Here is an 11,674-nt window from a genome sequence, read left to right as displayed (position 1 = left end):
TGTCAACGGTAAGTAACCTCCCATTTATGCCAAGATAACGGTAAAGGTGAGTGATAACCCACAGTTAGTGATATTTAAAAAATGATACTAGTTCAAAATTTATTTTTTTTATAAAAAATTTCATGTTAGACATCACTATGCTACTTGACATCTCAGTTAGGCTGACATCTCAAGTAACAACAATCACTTTCCATCACATAAAAGAAAATATTATTAAAAAAAAGAAAAAGAAAGAAAATACAAAAATATGGGAAAACTAGACCAAAACCCATATGTTAACAAAAACGATGCATAGGTAGACTATACCTATTAATACAGAATTATAAGAACAGACTATAACATGATTTTATAAGGTTGAGTTACACTTAAAGTTCACTTCTTAAAACTTACCATTTCAATGATGTGTGTATAGAAATCTAGATTAAAAAGCGTCATGCGTGATCTCCTAAGGAATGAAGAACCAAAAAATGGAAGCAATGAAAAAGTAGACACAGTCAAACATGTTCCAATTTTTTTCAATGTAAACTAGAGTACTGATACGTTAACAATCCAACAATGAATTGCTCTATATTTCGACTGCTAAAAGTAAAAGGAAAGCTTTTACTGAAATATGTGAATTGAAATGTGAATGCATATAAAGACATAGAAATTTTTTTAAACATAGTAAAATAATGTCATTAACTATAATAATGTAGTGGTCAAAGCTACATTTCTTTATTAACTATATTAAAAAAACTGCCATCAAAAGGGTACCCGTACACATGTAGGTACACACTCATATGATGGCATAAGTTGTTCCTAAAACATGAGCACATGAGCATACAAAAGCAAAGTAGAGAAATCATTTTACAACATCATAACCCTAAATTCATCAAAAGTGAGGACCCCATCCCCATTAAGGTCAAATCTAGCTATCATTCCTTGACACTCATCTATGCTCTTGCACTCCCCCAATCTCCCAAGCATTCTCTTGAGACTCTTTGGTGTGATGCAACCACACCCCTCCATTTCATACATCTTAAAGGCCTCTCTCAGGTCTTCCACCTTCTCTTCCTCTTCCACTTCCTCCACAAACCTCACAAAATCATCCAACCCCACCAGCCCGTCCTTGTCCGAGTCCAGAACTTCCACCAAGCTCTCCGCCTCCTTCCACGACAACTTCCCGCCGATCGCCTTCACGCACTGCCGCAGCTCCGATGCTGATATCTTCCCGTCTCCATTCTCATCAAAGTGGTTGAAAACACACACATATTGACTCACCTTGTCCATCATGCAACGTTTCAAACTTATGATTCTGATCACACTTTCCTTAACAACAAAATTGCAAGTAAATGAATATACACTCGTTGTCAGCTGCAGTGACTCCAAAAACTTCGTCTCTATGGATGAAATCACAGTCTTAACCTAGTTAAAACCTTGATCAAAATCTATACATATGATTGTATAACACCACAAAAAAACCTTGTGTATAGTTGAAAGCATGAAATAATGGTATTGTTGAGGAGTTTGAAATGGGGAGAGGGAAATATATATGATGAAGAAGGGAAGAGATTGAGGCATGGTTGACCTAAGAACTTGTATGACCCGTTAAGAGCGCAGCACCGTCGTCTAAAGACTTGTTATGCATGGAAACTGTCAAAAATTCCACACCAGTTGACATTCAAACAAAGTGAGAACACAAACGACAAATGTGAAAGGAATCTCTGTAGATATTTAACAGTAACAACGCACTCGGATTCTTCTTCAAAAAACCCCACTGGGGCAGAAATTTCTAGAAGTGGAACCAGACCACAGAACACAGTTGACCGAGGTTAGACCAGAAAATAAGGTTCACATGGCAAATTATTGTTTCTTGGGTTTAGTCATTCCACCCACTTTTTTTTTTGTGAATGTGAAATGATATAAAGACACGTGTTAGTTGATTTATATAAGTGGTAGTAGGCAACATAAATAATGTTCATCAATTATTTCATGTTTAAATAATAATATTTTGGAAAATAATATAAATTAAATTCAAGAAAGATGTGCAGTGGCTTAGTCGATGCCAAAAAATAATATTTAAATGCTTCGAGAGTTGATTTGACCAACGCTAATGAAGCTATATTAGAGAAAAAAAAATAAGTAATAAATTATTGACACACGTTTTAATGTCTTAATTTCGTTTCCTCCCTCAGAGTTGAGCTCAAACCGTGTCCGGTGGATGCCCTAAAGGTATGTTTTCTGACTTCTTATTGTAAAAGTGTAGGACACTCTTGATTTGGAAGTGTTTTTTTCTTAAAATTTTATTGTGTTTGGGTTGTGAAAAATTTTATTAGATATTGATTTGGCACATCTTATATGTTCTATTTTTTTATTGATACCCTTGTTTAAGTCACCATCACTTAGTGCTTGGCGCAAGATGCAACCTTGTTCTTAGATCAAAGTAATTTAAATGAGAACATAGTTTTATTTCAACTCTGAGGAATGATTAAGAATGTGTCCCCACGTGAGTTTTAGAAATGCATGAGTTTTAAATGTATTGATTGTTCTGAATATATGGGGTCCAAAATATCAAACAAAATGTTTGATATCAACTAATCAAACTCGTATGCATTCAGAAGATAAAATTGTTATTTGATGATGATGATTTGATTGCTTTATGTTCCACTATGCATGATAAACACATGCATAATTAATGATCCAGGATTTTTTAATGCTATAAGAAAACCATTAATAATAATTAAATTTAGAAAAAAATAATTATTCAATGTATTAATTAAATTAGATACTTTAAGATAATTATTGGTATCTAACAATATTTTTTTTATCAACAAAGAATAAAAGAAATTAAAAGGAACACTTTAGGGGTGTCTCAACCCTCATACAAGTACCAAGAGACCCTCACTTAGGCTTCTTAAGCATTTCTTCCACACTTATAAAATAACTGTTACTCACTAGTGCAGAAAACGCATACTACAACGACATATTAAGTCGCTTAATTGATAATTGACGTAAATAAAAATGCGGTGACATTTTTGTAAATATTTGAGATATATTACACCGGTGGTAAGGACCAACAGGTGTAATATGTTCTTATTAGAGTTAAAAAATAAAGTTTTAAAAAAAATTATTTTGGCACTAGACATATTACACCTGTTGGTTGATCCAACCGGTGGAATATGTTTATTTACCCTACTTTTTGTCTTGCGCTCTCCTCGCTCACTCGCGCTTAAAGTTATTTCTCTCTTGCTTTTGCCTCCACCACCGCTATCACGTTGCAGTCGTTGTTCTGATTCGCTTCTGCCACCGCTCTGCACCTCTTCCTCCATTGTTGTTGGCACCGCTCTCCACCACTTTTGTTGGCACCACTAATGACCTCCTCCACCGTCCTTTCTTCGCTGCGTTCTTTCTTCACTTCTCTTTTCCTCAGATCTGCATTTTGTGTTGCCTTTTTTTTCTCATTTTGCTATCTCTTTTTCGATTTTAGGATAGAGCCTATGGACATAGTTGGAAAAGCCAAGGAATATGTTTTGCTTCCTAAAGACATCTCGCTAGGCCTTTCTTTTCTCAGATTTATAATTATAAATTTAGAGAAATTTTTATATGTTGTTTGAAAAATCATCTTTTACTAGATCGTGTTGTTTGCCCTATAAATGATGTGAAATAAAAATATGGATTTTATATTTGATGTAAGTGCATTTCTAATTTTTGTTTTCATGTCTAGACTTGTGGTTATTGCTTGTGTATCACTAATGGTATGTATGAGCGACAATAAATGTTGTTTTGTATTTTAATAAATTTATAAAAAAAAAACTATAACATATTACACCAGTTGTGGCCTTAACCAGTGTAATATTCCACATATTACACCAGTTGTTTGTCCCAACTAGTGTAATATGTCCCTTATGGAGAACTTATTTTGAATATTTTATTCATATTTTGGTACATATTACACCGGTTTTTAAAAACGGTGTTATATGTTATTGACATTTTACATCATTGAGACCTACACCGCTAAGGGAACCGGTGTTATATGTCTCCCAGAACCGATGTTGTATGCGCTTTCTGCACTAGTGACTGCACCACGAGTTGCATAAAACCAACACTAATGCTATAACAGATTTAACATGGACCAAAATCTTACAAATGCAATCCTAACACCTGGTACAATCCAAGCCAACAAGGAGATGACCAAGGACTCAAATTACCATTCACACTATGAGAAGTCATCTCAACTTTCAAGTGAAGACCCCATCAAGAATCTAGCAAACCTCACTAGAAGGTGAAATGGGCAAAGACCAGAACATCAAATGTGTTTCCTTCTAGTTCTTAAGAATAAAACAAGGTGTAAAAAATTGGGCTCACTTTAGGGGTCCAAATACAAAGATAGGCTAGAATAGATGCCTTTAGCACAATAGGGGGTGTACTTATCATTTTAGCTTATGCCTAGCCCTTTAGAAAGGAAAGTTGACCTAGCTTCTAGAAGAACAAGCCTAAGGTGTGGTTTTGACTTAATCAAACCCTAAAGGTAGCCCCCCACACATTTACCATCCTATCCTTGCTCATCTTGTTTTCCTAGGCACCCATTCCTATAAATAGGGTGTCTTACTCCATGTTTTTCATGTTGAATTTTATAGAAGAAGGAAAACTCTGCACAAATTGTGTGAGGATTGTTTGCTCTAGCAATAGGTCTTATCTTGAGTGAGTTTGAGAGTTCTCAAGTGGCGGCCCTCTACCCTCATCTTGGAGGCAACCATACTCCAAGTGGCATGTCCATTCTCAACCCACATCATAAGCTTTCTTCTTCCATCCGTTTCCTTCATTTCCAATTACGCTTGATGAACATATATTTATTCACACTCAATAGCCTTAATAATAGATTACTGAACTATAATAATAAATAAATTCATTGCTTTAATTAATGTTTTATTTTAAAATGCATCCAATAATTAATTCATTGTGAAAGTGAGAATTGATAAAATTAATTTCTCCTCACAATATGTTCTTGCAATCTTTGAAGTCCTCGAAGCCAAGAACACACATGGCTTTGAAGCCCACATCTGATAGATAATGCAATTATTTAGGAGACATAAAGCAGTGATAAACACCAGTTGTTGCTAAGCTGGTAACGATGTCTTGTGACTCGAGTTGGGGCAGTAAGGTGATGAAAGAAGCAATGATAGTGCCTTATTTAGTGTTTCTTCTCCTTAGATATAATAGAGATAAGTGTGGCTGAATTGTGATTCCTTGCTAAGACTGTTGGCGGTGGTCATTGAGCCTGTGTCGGAGAGCAGTGTGTCTATGGTGGAAGAGAGAAGTTGGGAGGATTGTTAAAGATGGTGGAAAATGGGGTTGAACATTATTTTAGACGACAAGTCATTTTATGGAAATTTTGAAACTCATGGTATTTTACAAAGGTTCTTAAACCCATGGTATTTTACGAAGGTTTTTAAACCCATAGTATTTTATGGGGGTTTTTACCCATGGTATTTAAATGAGGTTTTTAACCCCAAGGTATTTTATGGAGGTTCTTAAACCCATGGTATTTGACAGGGGATCTGAAAGACTATTGGTTTAAAAAAACCCTAGGAAACACCTTCCCCATAGATGGTTTAGTGGGGGAAACTGCAACCCTGAGTAAATGAATTAAAAGATGTTTTAACCTTGGATAATGTAAAAACAAACTACCATTAAAACCATTTTTTTCTTGTAGTGGGTTATAGGGGCACTTCCATAGACCTTCAAATTGGCTAGGAGTCTCCTCTTCAATACAAATACTATGGACTTGACCATTGATCTGCATGCCCTTTGCCAGCCTAGCGTTGCAAGTCTTGAGAAGGTGAACTTGGAATCTTGCATACTCGAGATTTTCCTAAGACTTTGTGGCCTTGTCAATGGATACTAAGGAAGCCACTTCTCCAACCACTTTTGAGAAGCAATCCTTATTTCACAAAGAAATAGGATGACCATAGCATTTAACCAAATGATTTTATGGCCTACTACATAGGTTTCTGACCATGGATCAGTAACCTCAAACACACTTTCAAACCACTCTTTATTAAGCTTGGTTAGGTCCTTCATTTGTTCTCCTTATCTTGGTGTCAATGGAACCAAGTTATCTCCCATATACCTCTCTTTAATCATATTCATCCCCCCTTGATGAATTCTTCACATAGTTGGTTGTAGTCCAAATCTGATAACATGTGGCTAATCACACTATTTTTCATCCATGGATCAATATGTTGTTGAGTTTCAACAATGGGGTCTTTCCATTTCTCTTGCGAGTTACTTCTTACTACATCAACAAAGGACTGTCTTCCTTTCTTTTCCCTCCATACCTCCTTACTTTTCTTCTTCATAAGTACATATTTGTGTTGTTTTCTTACCTCTTTGGTCAGACCAATCTCTGGTTCAAGCTCTGCTCTTCTGTATCTCGGGATATTGACGTATAGTTTCATATTGCCTATGTGAATTTGATTCAACTCCTTCTCCAGCCTACCCGCATTTGCCACCCCAAAGAACCTCACGAACCCAAATCTTCTTCCCCACCTATTGAGCCTACAGGAAATAAACACTTCTTTCATCCTTGTCCACCTCTAAAAAAATCTTAATCATGTCATATTTCCCAAAACCATTTGAGAAATTTGAGAAGAAAAAGGTTGTGTGGTTACGTGACGATTGTTGTGGTTTACGAGTCTTGCCATAGAAATTATTAGTCATATTAATCACTAAACCTATTAAAGCTTTAAGCATCCACCTCGAACACAGACTCAGGATGTACTCTGAACCCCACAATGACTTTAAAATTATTTTTATTATTATTATTAAAAATTTATAAAATGGTTTCTAAATTGATATCTAAAATAGATACCAATGTTTTAGCTATTAATATTTTATATTCTAAATTAGTATTTAAAAAATAAATAAAGACTAATTTAGAATATATAAAAAAGTTAGTAGTTAAACCTTAGTAGCTAAACTATTTTATATTTTTTATTAATAATAGAAACTAATATATATATATATATATATATATATCAATACTTTTTTAATTTATAAAATAATTTCTAATTTAGTCAATATAATAATTAATAATTTTGATCTTTAAAATTAATTTTTATTTAATATTTTTTGTTAAGTGTAAACCATCAAATTTAAACTAAATACTTCAAAATAAAATCTTTTGATAAATGAAACATTAAATAGTTTAGATGCAAAGCAAGTAAAAAGCAATCCATATGTATAGGATCATTCACGTGTAGCATTTTGGTTACTATCTTTAATGTTTTTCTTCACCTTTATTTTTGTTACCTTTTACTTTTGGATGCAGAAGAAGTTAAACCATTCATCATTTTCAGTAACCAACTAAAGCTATGATTGCTTAATGCACATGCACACTGTAAGGTCTACCATTCAGCCAAAACATCTTATTGTCCCAATGAAACTGATCATATGTCACATGTTCACATTTTCAAATATAGCTTCCATAAATATTACTTCATTAGGAGTTGGGAAAACCAGATTCTCAGATCAAAATTAACAAATATATGACTACTTATTGTCATTTGTCTCCCTTTTCTTTAAAATAGTTTCATGACTATCCCTTTATTTATCACCCTTTCTTTTATGTTGTCTCCTTTAATTGAATGTGGAAGACAGAGAGTATCTCTGGTGGCATAAATAACTTGTTTGAAAATTGAATAATTCAGGAAAAAAAATGCTCTTGGTTTTTTTGTATTAGGATTGAGAATAATGTTATGATTATTAATCTAATAAATTGTTGTATAAATCTAGTTGGGTTCATAATTCTCTGGACCCTTTCAATTTTGACATCTTCATGATGTTTTGATACGTTTGGATTGTGAAAAATTGGTGATTTATTGACGTTACAGCAAATGTTATGTTTGTGTTTACATTGATGAACATCACCAAAATTTAGTCCAACCACTTTACTTCCGGGATATCAAAGAAGAGTTCAATTTATATGCACTTTCAGAAAAAAAAAAATCAGTTCTACACAAACATCCAGAAACAATTTATCATATTATCATATATTAAGGAATAAGAAAAACTAGATAAGATGACAAAATCTTATTGGATATCGGTGTAAAATTGTTTTACATTAACATAGTGAGTGTAAATTAAACTCATAAGACAAACTTTGGTTCATCAGATTGCAAGAGAACTCAATGTTTTCCATTTACTTCTATTGCAGGACTTGTCTTCCTACTTCTCTCCCTAAAGCTTCTGCATGAGGACAAGCTAGGAATGCACCACTGCAAAGACTTAACTGGTTTCTGTCTAATGGATGCACGATCATCACTCAAGGTTCTTTCACTACTACAAGTGGAGTTAGCCCCTGAGATAAAAGGAGTTGAATGTGCAGATTTAGGCATAACATGTTGTATGGTAGGTTTGACTTCTTTGTATCCAGGGCCATCAACCTGGTCATCTCTGACACTTTCACGAAAAAGTTCTAACAGTTTCTTTTTCTTGTCTGGGGATGGTTCAGCAATTGAAATAGAACCAGGAATTCTACTCCTAGAAGGGGTCCCAAAAGTATGGTGAACTGGTGTGGTCCCTCGAGATGGTGTAAAGTCTGCATAAAATGAAATAGACAATACAGCTGAAGGTGGTTGGAGAGAGTAATGAAAATCAGTGAAAGAGAAACTACAAAGAAAATGGTAAAACAACATATCCAAAATTTGTAATGACCAGTATGTTCTTCCTTCATCAACTTGCATTACACAAAGGCTGATTATGATACCAAGTCCATGGCAAACTAAATGTCATGACAGTATAAGTTTACCATTATATATTACTATGATATTAATTTTTATGCACTTTTTATCAACCATGTATGACTTTTAAAGGGGTTATTATAAAAATCAACAACTTGATAACAATTAGATATAAAAATGTTTTACAATTGCATACACTATTTATTTTTCTCTACTATTATTGCACACAAATGTCTCACCACTACTCATCATTCATATCATAATTACATTTACACATAACAAAATGACCAAGTAAACTAATTCAGCCAGAAAAGAGTACCAAAGGAAAGAGAGTTACAGGGAATCCTTACCACCATTGACACTGTAGAAATCATCTTCACAGTCTGAGTCTAACCAGGGCTTGGAATCAAAAAATGCTTCCTCTTTACTGCCTATACAGGAAAACAATCGCTTGTGAATGGCAAACATGGATATGAAATCTATGAGAAAGTATTTCAAGAAATGAAATAATACCAAGAAACAAATAATCGAGCCAATTGAGATGTCAAGATTAATTCTGACTTTGGAATGTTATAAAGGGAGGTGGGTAAAAGAAACAAGCTCATATTTCCAAGTAGTCACTTCAATTCTTAACTTCTCCAATTAACCTTTGTGGAGGAAGCTATCAAAATGAGTATCATTCATGTCAAATAATCTAGGATCTCAGTCACAATACACATAGAAACTAACATTGTACAACTGAACCAATTTAAGTGCAACATGTCAGCAACAATCAGGCACATGGATTCAGATCAAGAGAAAGCAACAGAGTGTGTAGTTTATCAGAAAAGACAAATTACAATTCTTGGACACTCAATACTTTATTGTTCATCTCTTTTTTACTGCAAGAAAATTAGAGTTACTGTTACCAAAAACATGGAAGATTCAAAGACAGGGACCATTGCCACTTGTAATGAGCATCAACCACAAAACAATAGTCAGTACAATTAAAAGTATCTATCTAAGTGTGAAATTAAATCAACAAGTAGCAAGGAAAGTATATGATAAATTCAACCAGAAGTGTCCCTGAAATAAGCATGGTGCATGAATTCTAAAACCTGTTTATAAATATACAGTTCTTGTTTGCAAATAATGTTTGAAATGTAAGCCTAATCCTAACCTCAAATTGAATCTGGTAAGATAATGTTTTGTTTAACAAAACGAGAAATCATGTTCAATCAGTAACTAACAGAAAATTCATGTACACCAAAAATAGTAGTCACATTTCTCATGCAGTATAGACATTGAAGGAGAAGAAATAATACTATAAAAGGATGCCTCAACCAAAACAAACAAGAAAACAATTGATGATTTATCCGAATTCTATTATGGTATAAGCACGGTTCAACAAATTAATCAGCATCAAAGGTTTTTTCCTTTTCAATCCCTTTCTATGTCCATCATAACATATTAACAATAATGTAATAGTGAGTACATGTTTACATAGAGATAGAAATTGAATAGACCGTATATCAGGAATATGAAAAAAAATCTTCAAATCTGTTTTTATATGGAAATCTACATGTTCATATTCATATACACACAATAAAAATCATGAAACCAATGAGAGACATCACAGCATATATGCAATTCACAAAGATGGATGGGGACATTTATTCCACGTGTCTTCCTCCAATTGGAGGATGCAACCGACTAAAGAGGATCCAATAATTTCCCACTTGGGTATCATAACCAAATCATAGCTAAGCACCACAGAAATTAAATTAAATTTATAAATCAACTAGACCAAATATCACATAAAGATGCAAAACAGATCACCAAAAACGAAAGTGCAGAAGATACAAAAGAGAACCCGGCTTCAATAAAAGCAAGCATCAACAACACTGAGTAACATCAGATAACTTTTTCAAAAGAAATATAAAAAAAAAAACCTTCTTTTTCAAACATATACTGAGAGATTAATAATCTTCGGATCACACATTCAACGAAATACCCAGGAACATTCACATATTAATAGTAACAGCATCTTCATATGAGGTCACGAGAAAGTTAAGAAAAGTCTTGAACTGCAATTTTCACCACAACATCAAGGTTTTTACAATCACTGCAACCACAATTGTATCAACTTTAAGGGAAATCTCCCACAATATCAAGAATAACGAAGAAACCGTAATTCAAAATTTTGGACACAATCACACAGAGCAGAGAAAACAGCATATGAACACAAATTCTGAAGAAACAAAAAAAAAAGACCGTACCATGGTCCGTAAAGGTGGTCGTTGACCGAGCCGTTGACCACTTAAAATCCCCATTCGGGGGTTGTCCCTTAATGGGTGATGGGGGAATCACAAGCTTCTCAGATTTGGAACCCAACGAGAGTTTGAACTTCATGTCTGCGTTAGCCTTTCTGGGGACCGAAGAACACGAACCCATCACTGAAAAGACAAAAACTTTATGATCATCACGGTCACTAGGTGACACGAAACTAGAGTTATTGCTCTGCACTTGCTTGAGAGATGGAAAGAGAAGAAGTGTGTGCAAAGGGTGTGAATATGTGTGGGTTTTTGGTGTTATACTTAAAGGGTAGGGGAAAATTGTGTTTGTGAGAAAAAAATGGAAGTTAAAGAGGATTGGCCTTGAAAGTGAAGTTATGTCAACAACGTTTTGTTGTGTTGTGTGGTGTGATGCTACCAAGAGTGTTATGTATTGGATGTGGATTTTGAGAGATGGGTCCCATGGGAAGATGAATGGTTTTTTAGCTTTTACCTTATAAAGATTAACACTTTCTTTCCCTTTTAATAAATAGTTTTAATATTTCTCTTACACATTCATCCATCGTACTAGGACTACTAGAGCTATGTAGCACAGAGTAATTGATACGGACACGGATATAGAGATACGTAAGATCTTTAAAATGTAAGATACGGAGATATGGATCTATATATTATATATAA

At 34.1% G+C, this 11,674-nt stretch overlaps 2 protein-coding genes across 2 annotated transcripts; both read right to left on the bottom strand.

The window, feature by feature from the left end:
- Positions 1 to 665: 665 nt before the first annotated feature.
- LOC137838237 (putative calcium-binding protein CML31) lies at positions 666 to 1,637 on the bottom strand. The gene has a single exon (XM_068647491.2). It carries the CDS (start codon positions 1,270 to 1,272, stop codon positions 847 to 849), a length of 426 nt encoding a protein of 141 aa, XP_068503592.2. The 5' UTR covers positions 1,273 to 1,637; the 3' UTR covers positions 666 to 846.
- A 6,414-nt stretch (positions 1,638 to 8,051) lies between these two features.
- Positions 8,052 to 11,396, bottom strand: LOC137837125 (uncharacterized protein At3g27210). The gene is made up of 3 exons (XM_068645991.2): positions 10,979 to 11,396; positions 9,071 to 9,151; positions 8,052 to 8,578 (listed from the first exon to the last, which is right to left on the bottom strand). Exons 1-3 carry the CDS (start codon positions 11,151 to 11,153, stop codon positions 8,166 to 8,168), a joined length of 669 nt encoding a protein of 222 aa, XP_068502092.1. The 5' UTR covers positions 11,154 to 11,396; the 3' UTR covers positions 8,052 to 8,165.
- Between the last annotated feature and the right edge of the window lie 278 nt (positions 11,397 to 11,674).

The sequence above is a fragment of the Phaseolus vulgaris genome, chromosome 4 (genome assembly GCF_051622355.1).
Source record: "Phaseolus vulgaris cultivar YP4 chromosome 4, ASM5162235v1, whole genome shotgun sequence".
Classification (NCBI taxonomy): domain Eukaryota; kingdom Viridiplantae; phylum Streptophyta; class Magnoliopsida; order Fabales; family Fabaceae; genus Phaseolus; species Phaseolus vulgaris.
This window is presented reverse-complemented; position numbering and strand designations above follow the sequence as displayed.

Coding starts and splice junctions, on each gene's coding strand:
- LOC137837125 (XM_068645991.2), bottom strand. CDS start 11,153: ATGGGTTCGTGTTCTTCGGTCCCCAGAAAGGCTAACGCAGACATGAAG. Junction 9,152..10,978: donor GACCACCTTTACGGACCATG/GTACGGTCTTTT, acceptor TTTCCTGTATAG/GCAGTAAAGAGGAAGCATTT. Junction 8,579..9,070: donor TTTCTACAGTGTCAATGGTG/GTAAGGATTCCC, acceptor CATTTTATGCAG/ACTTTACACCATCTCGAGGG.
- LOC137838237 (XM_068647491.2), bottom strand. CDS start 1,272: ATGATGGACAAGGTGAGTCAATATGTGTGTGTTTTCAACCACTTTGAT.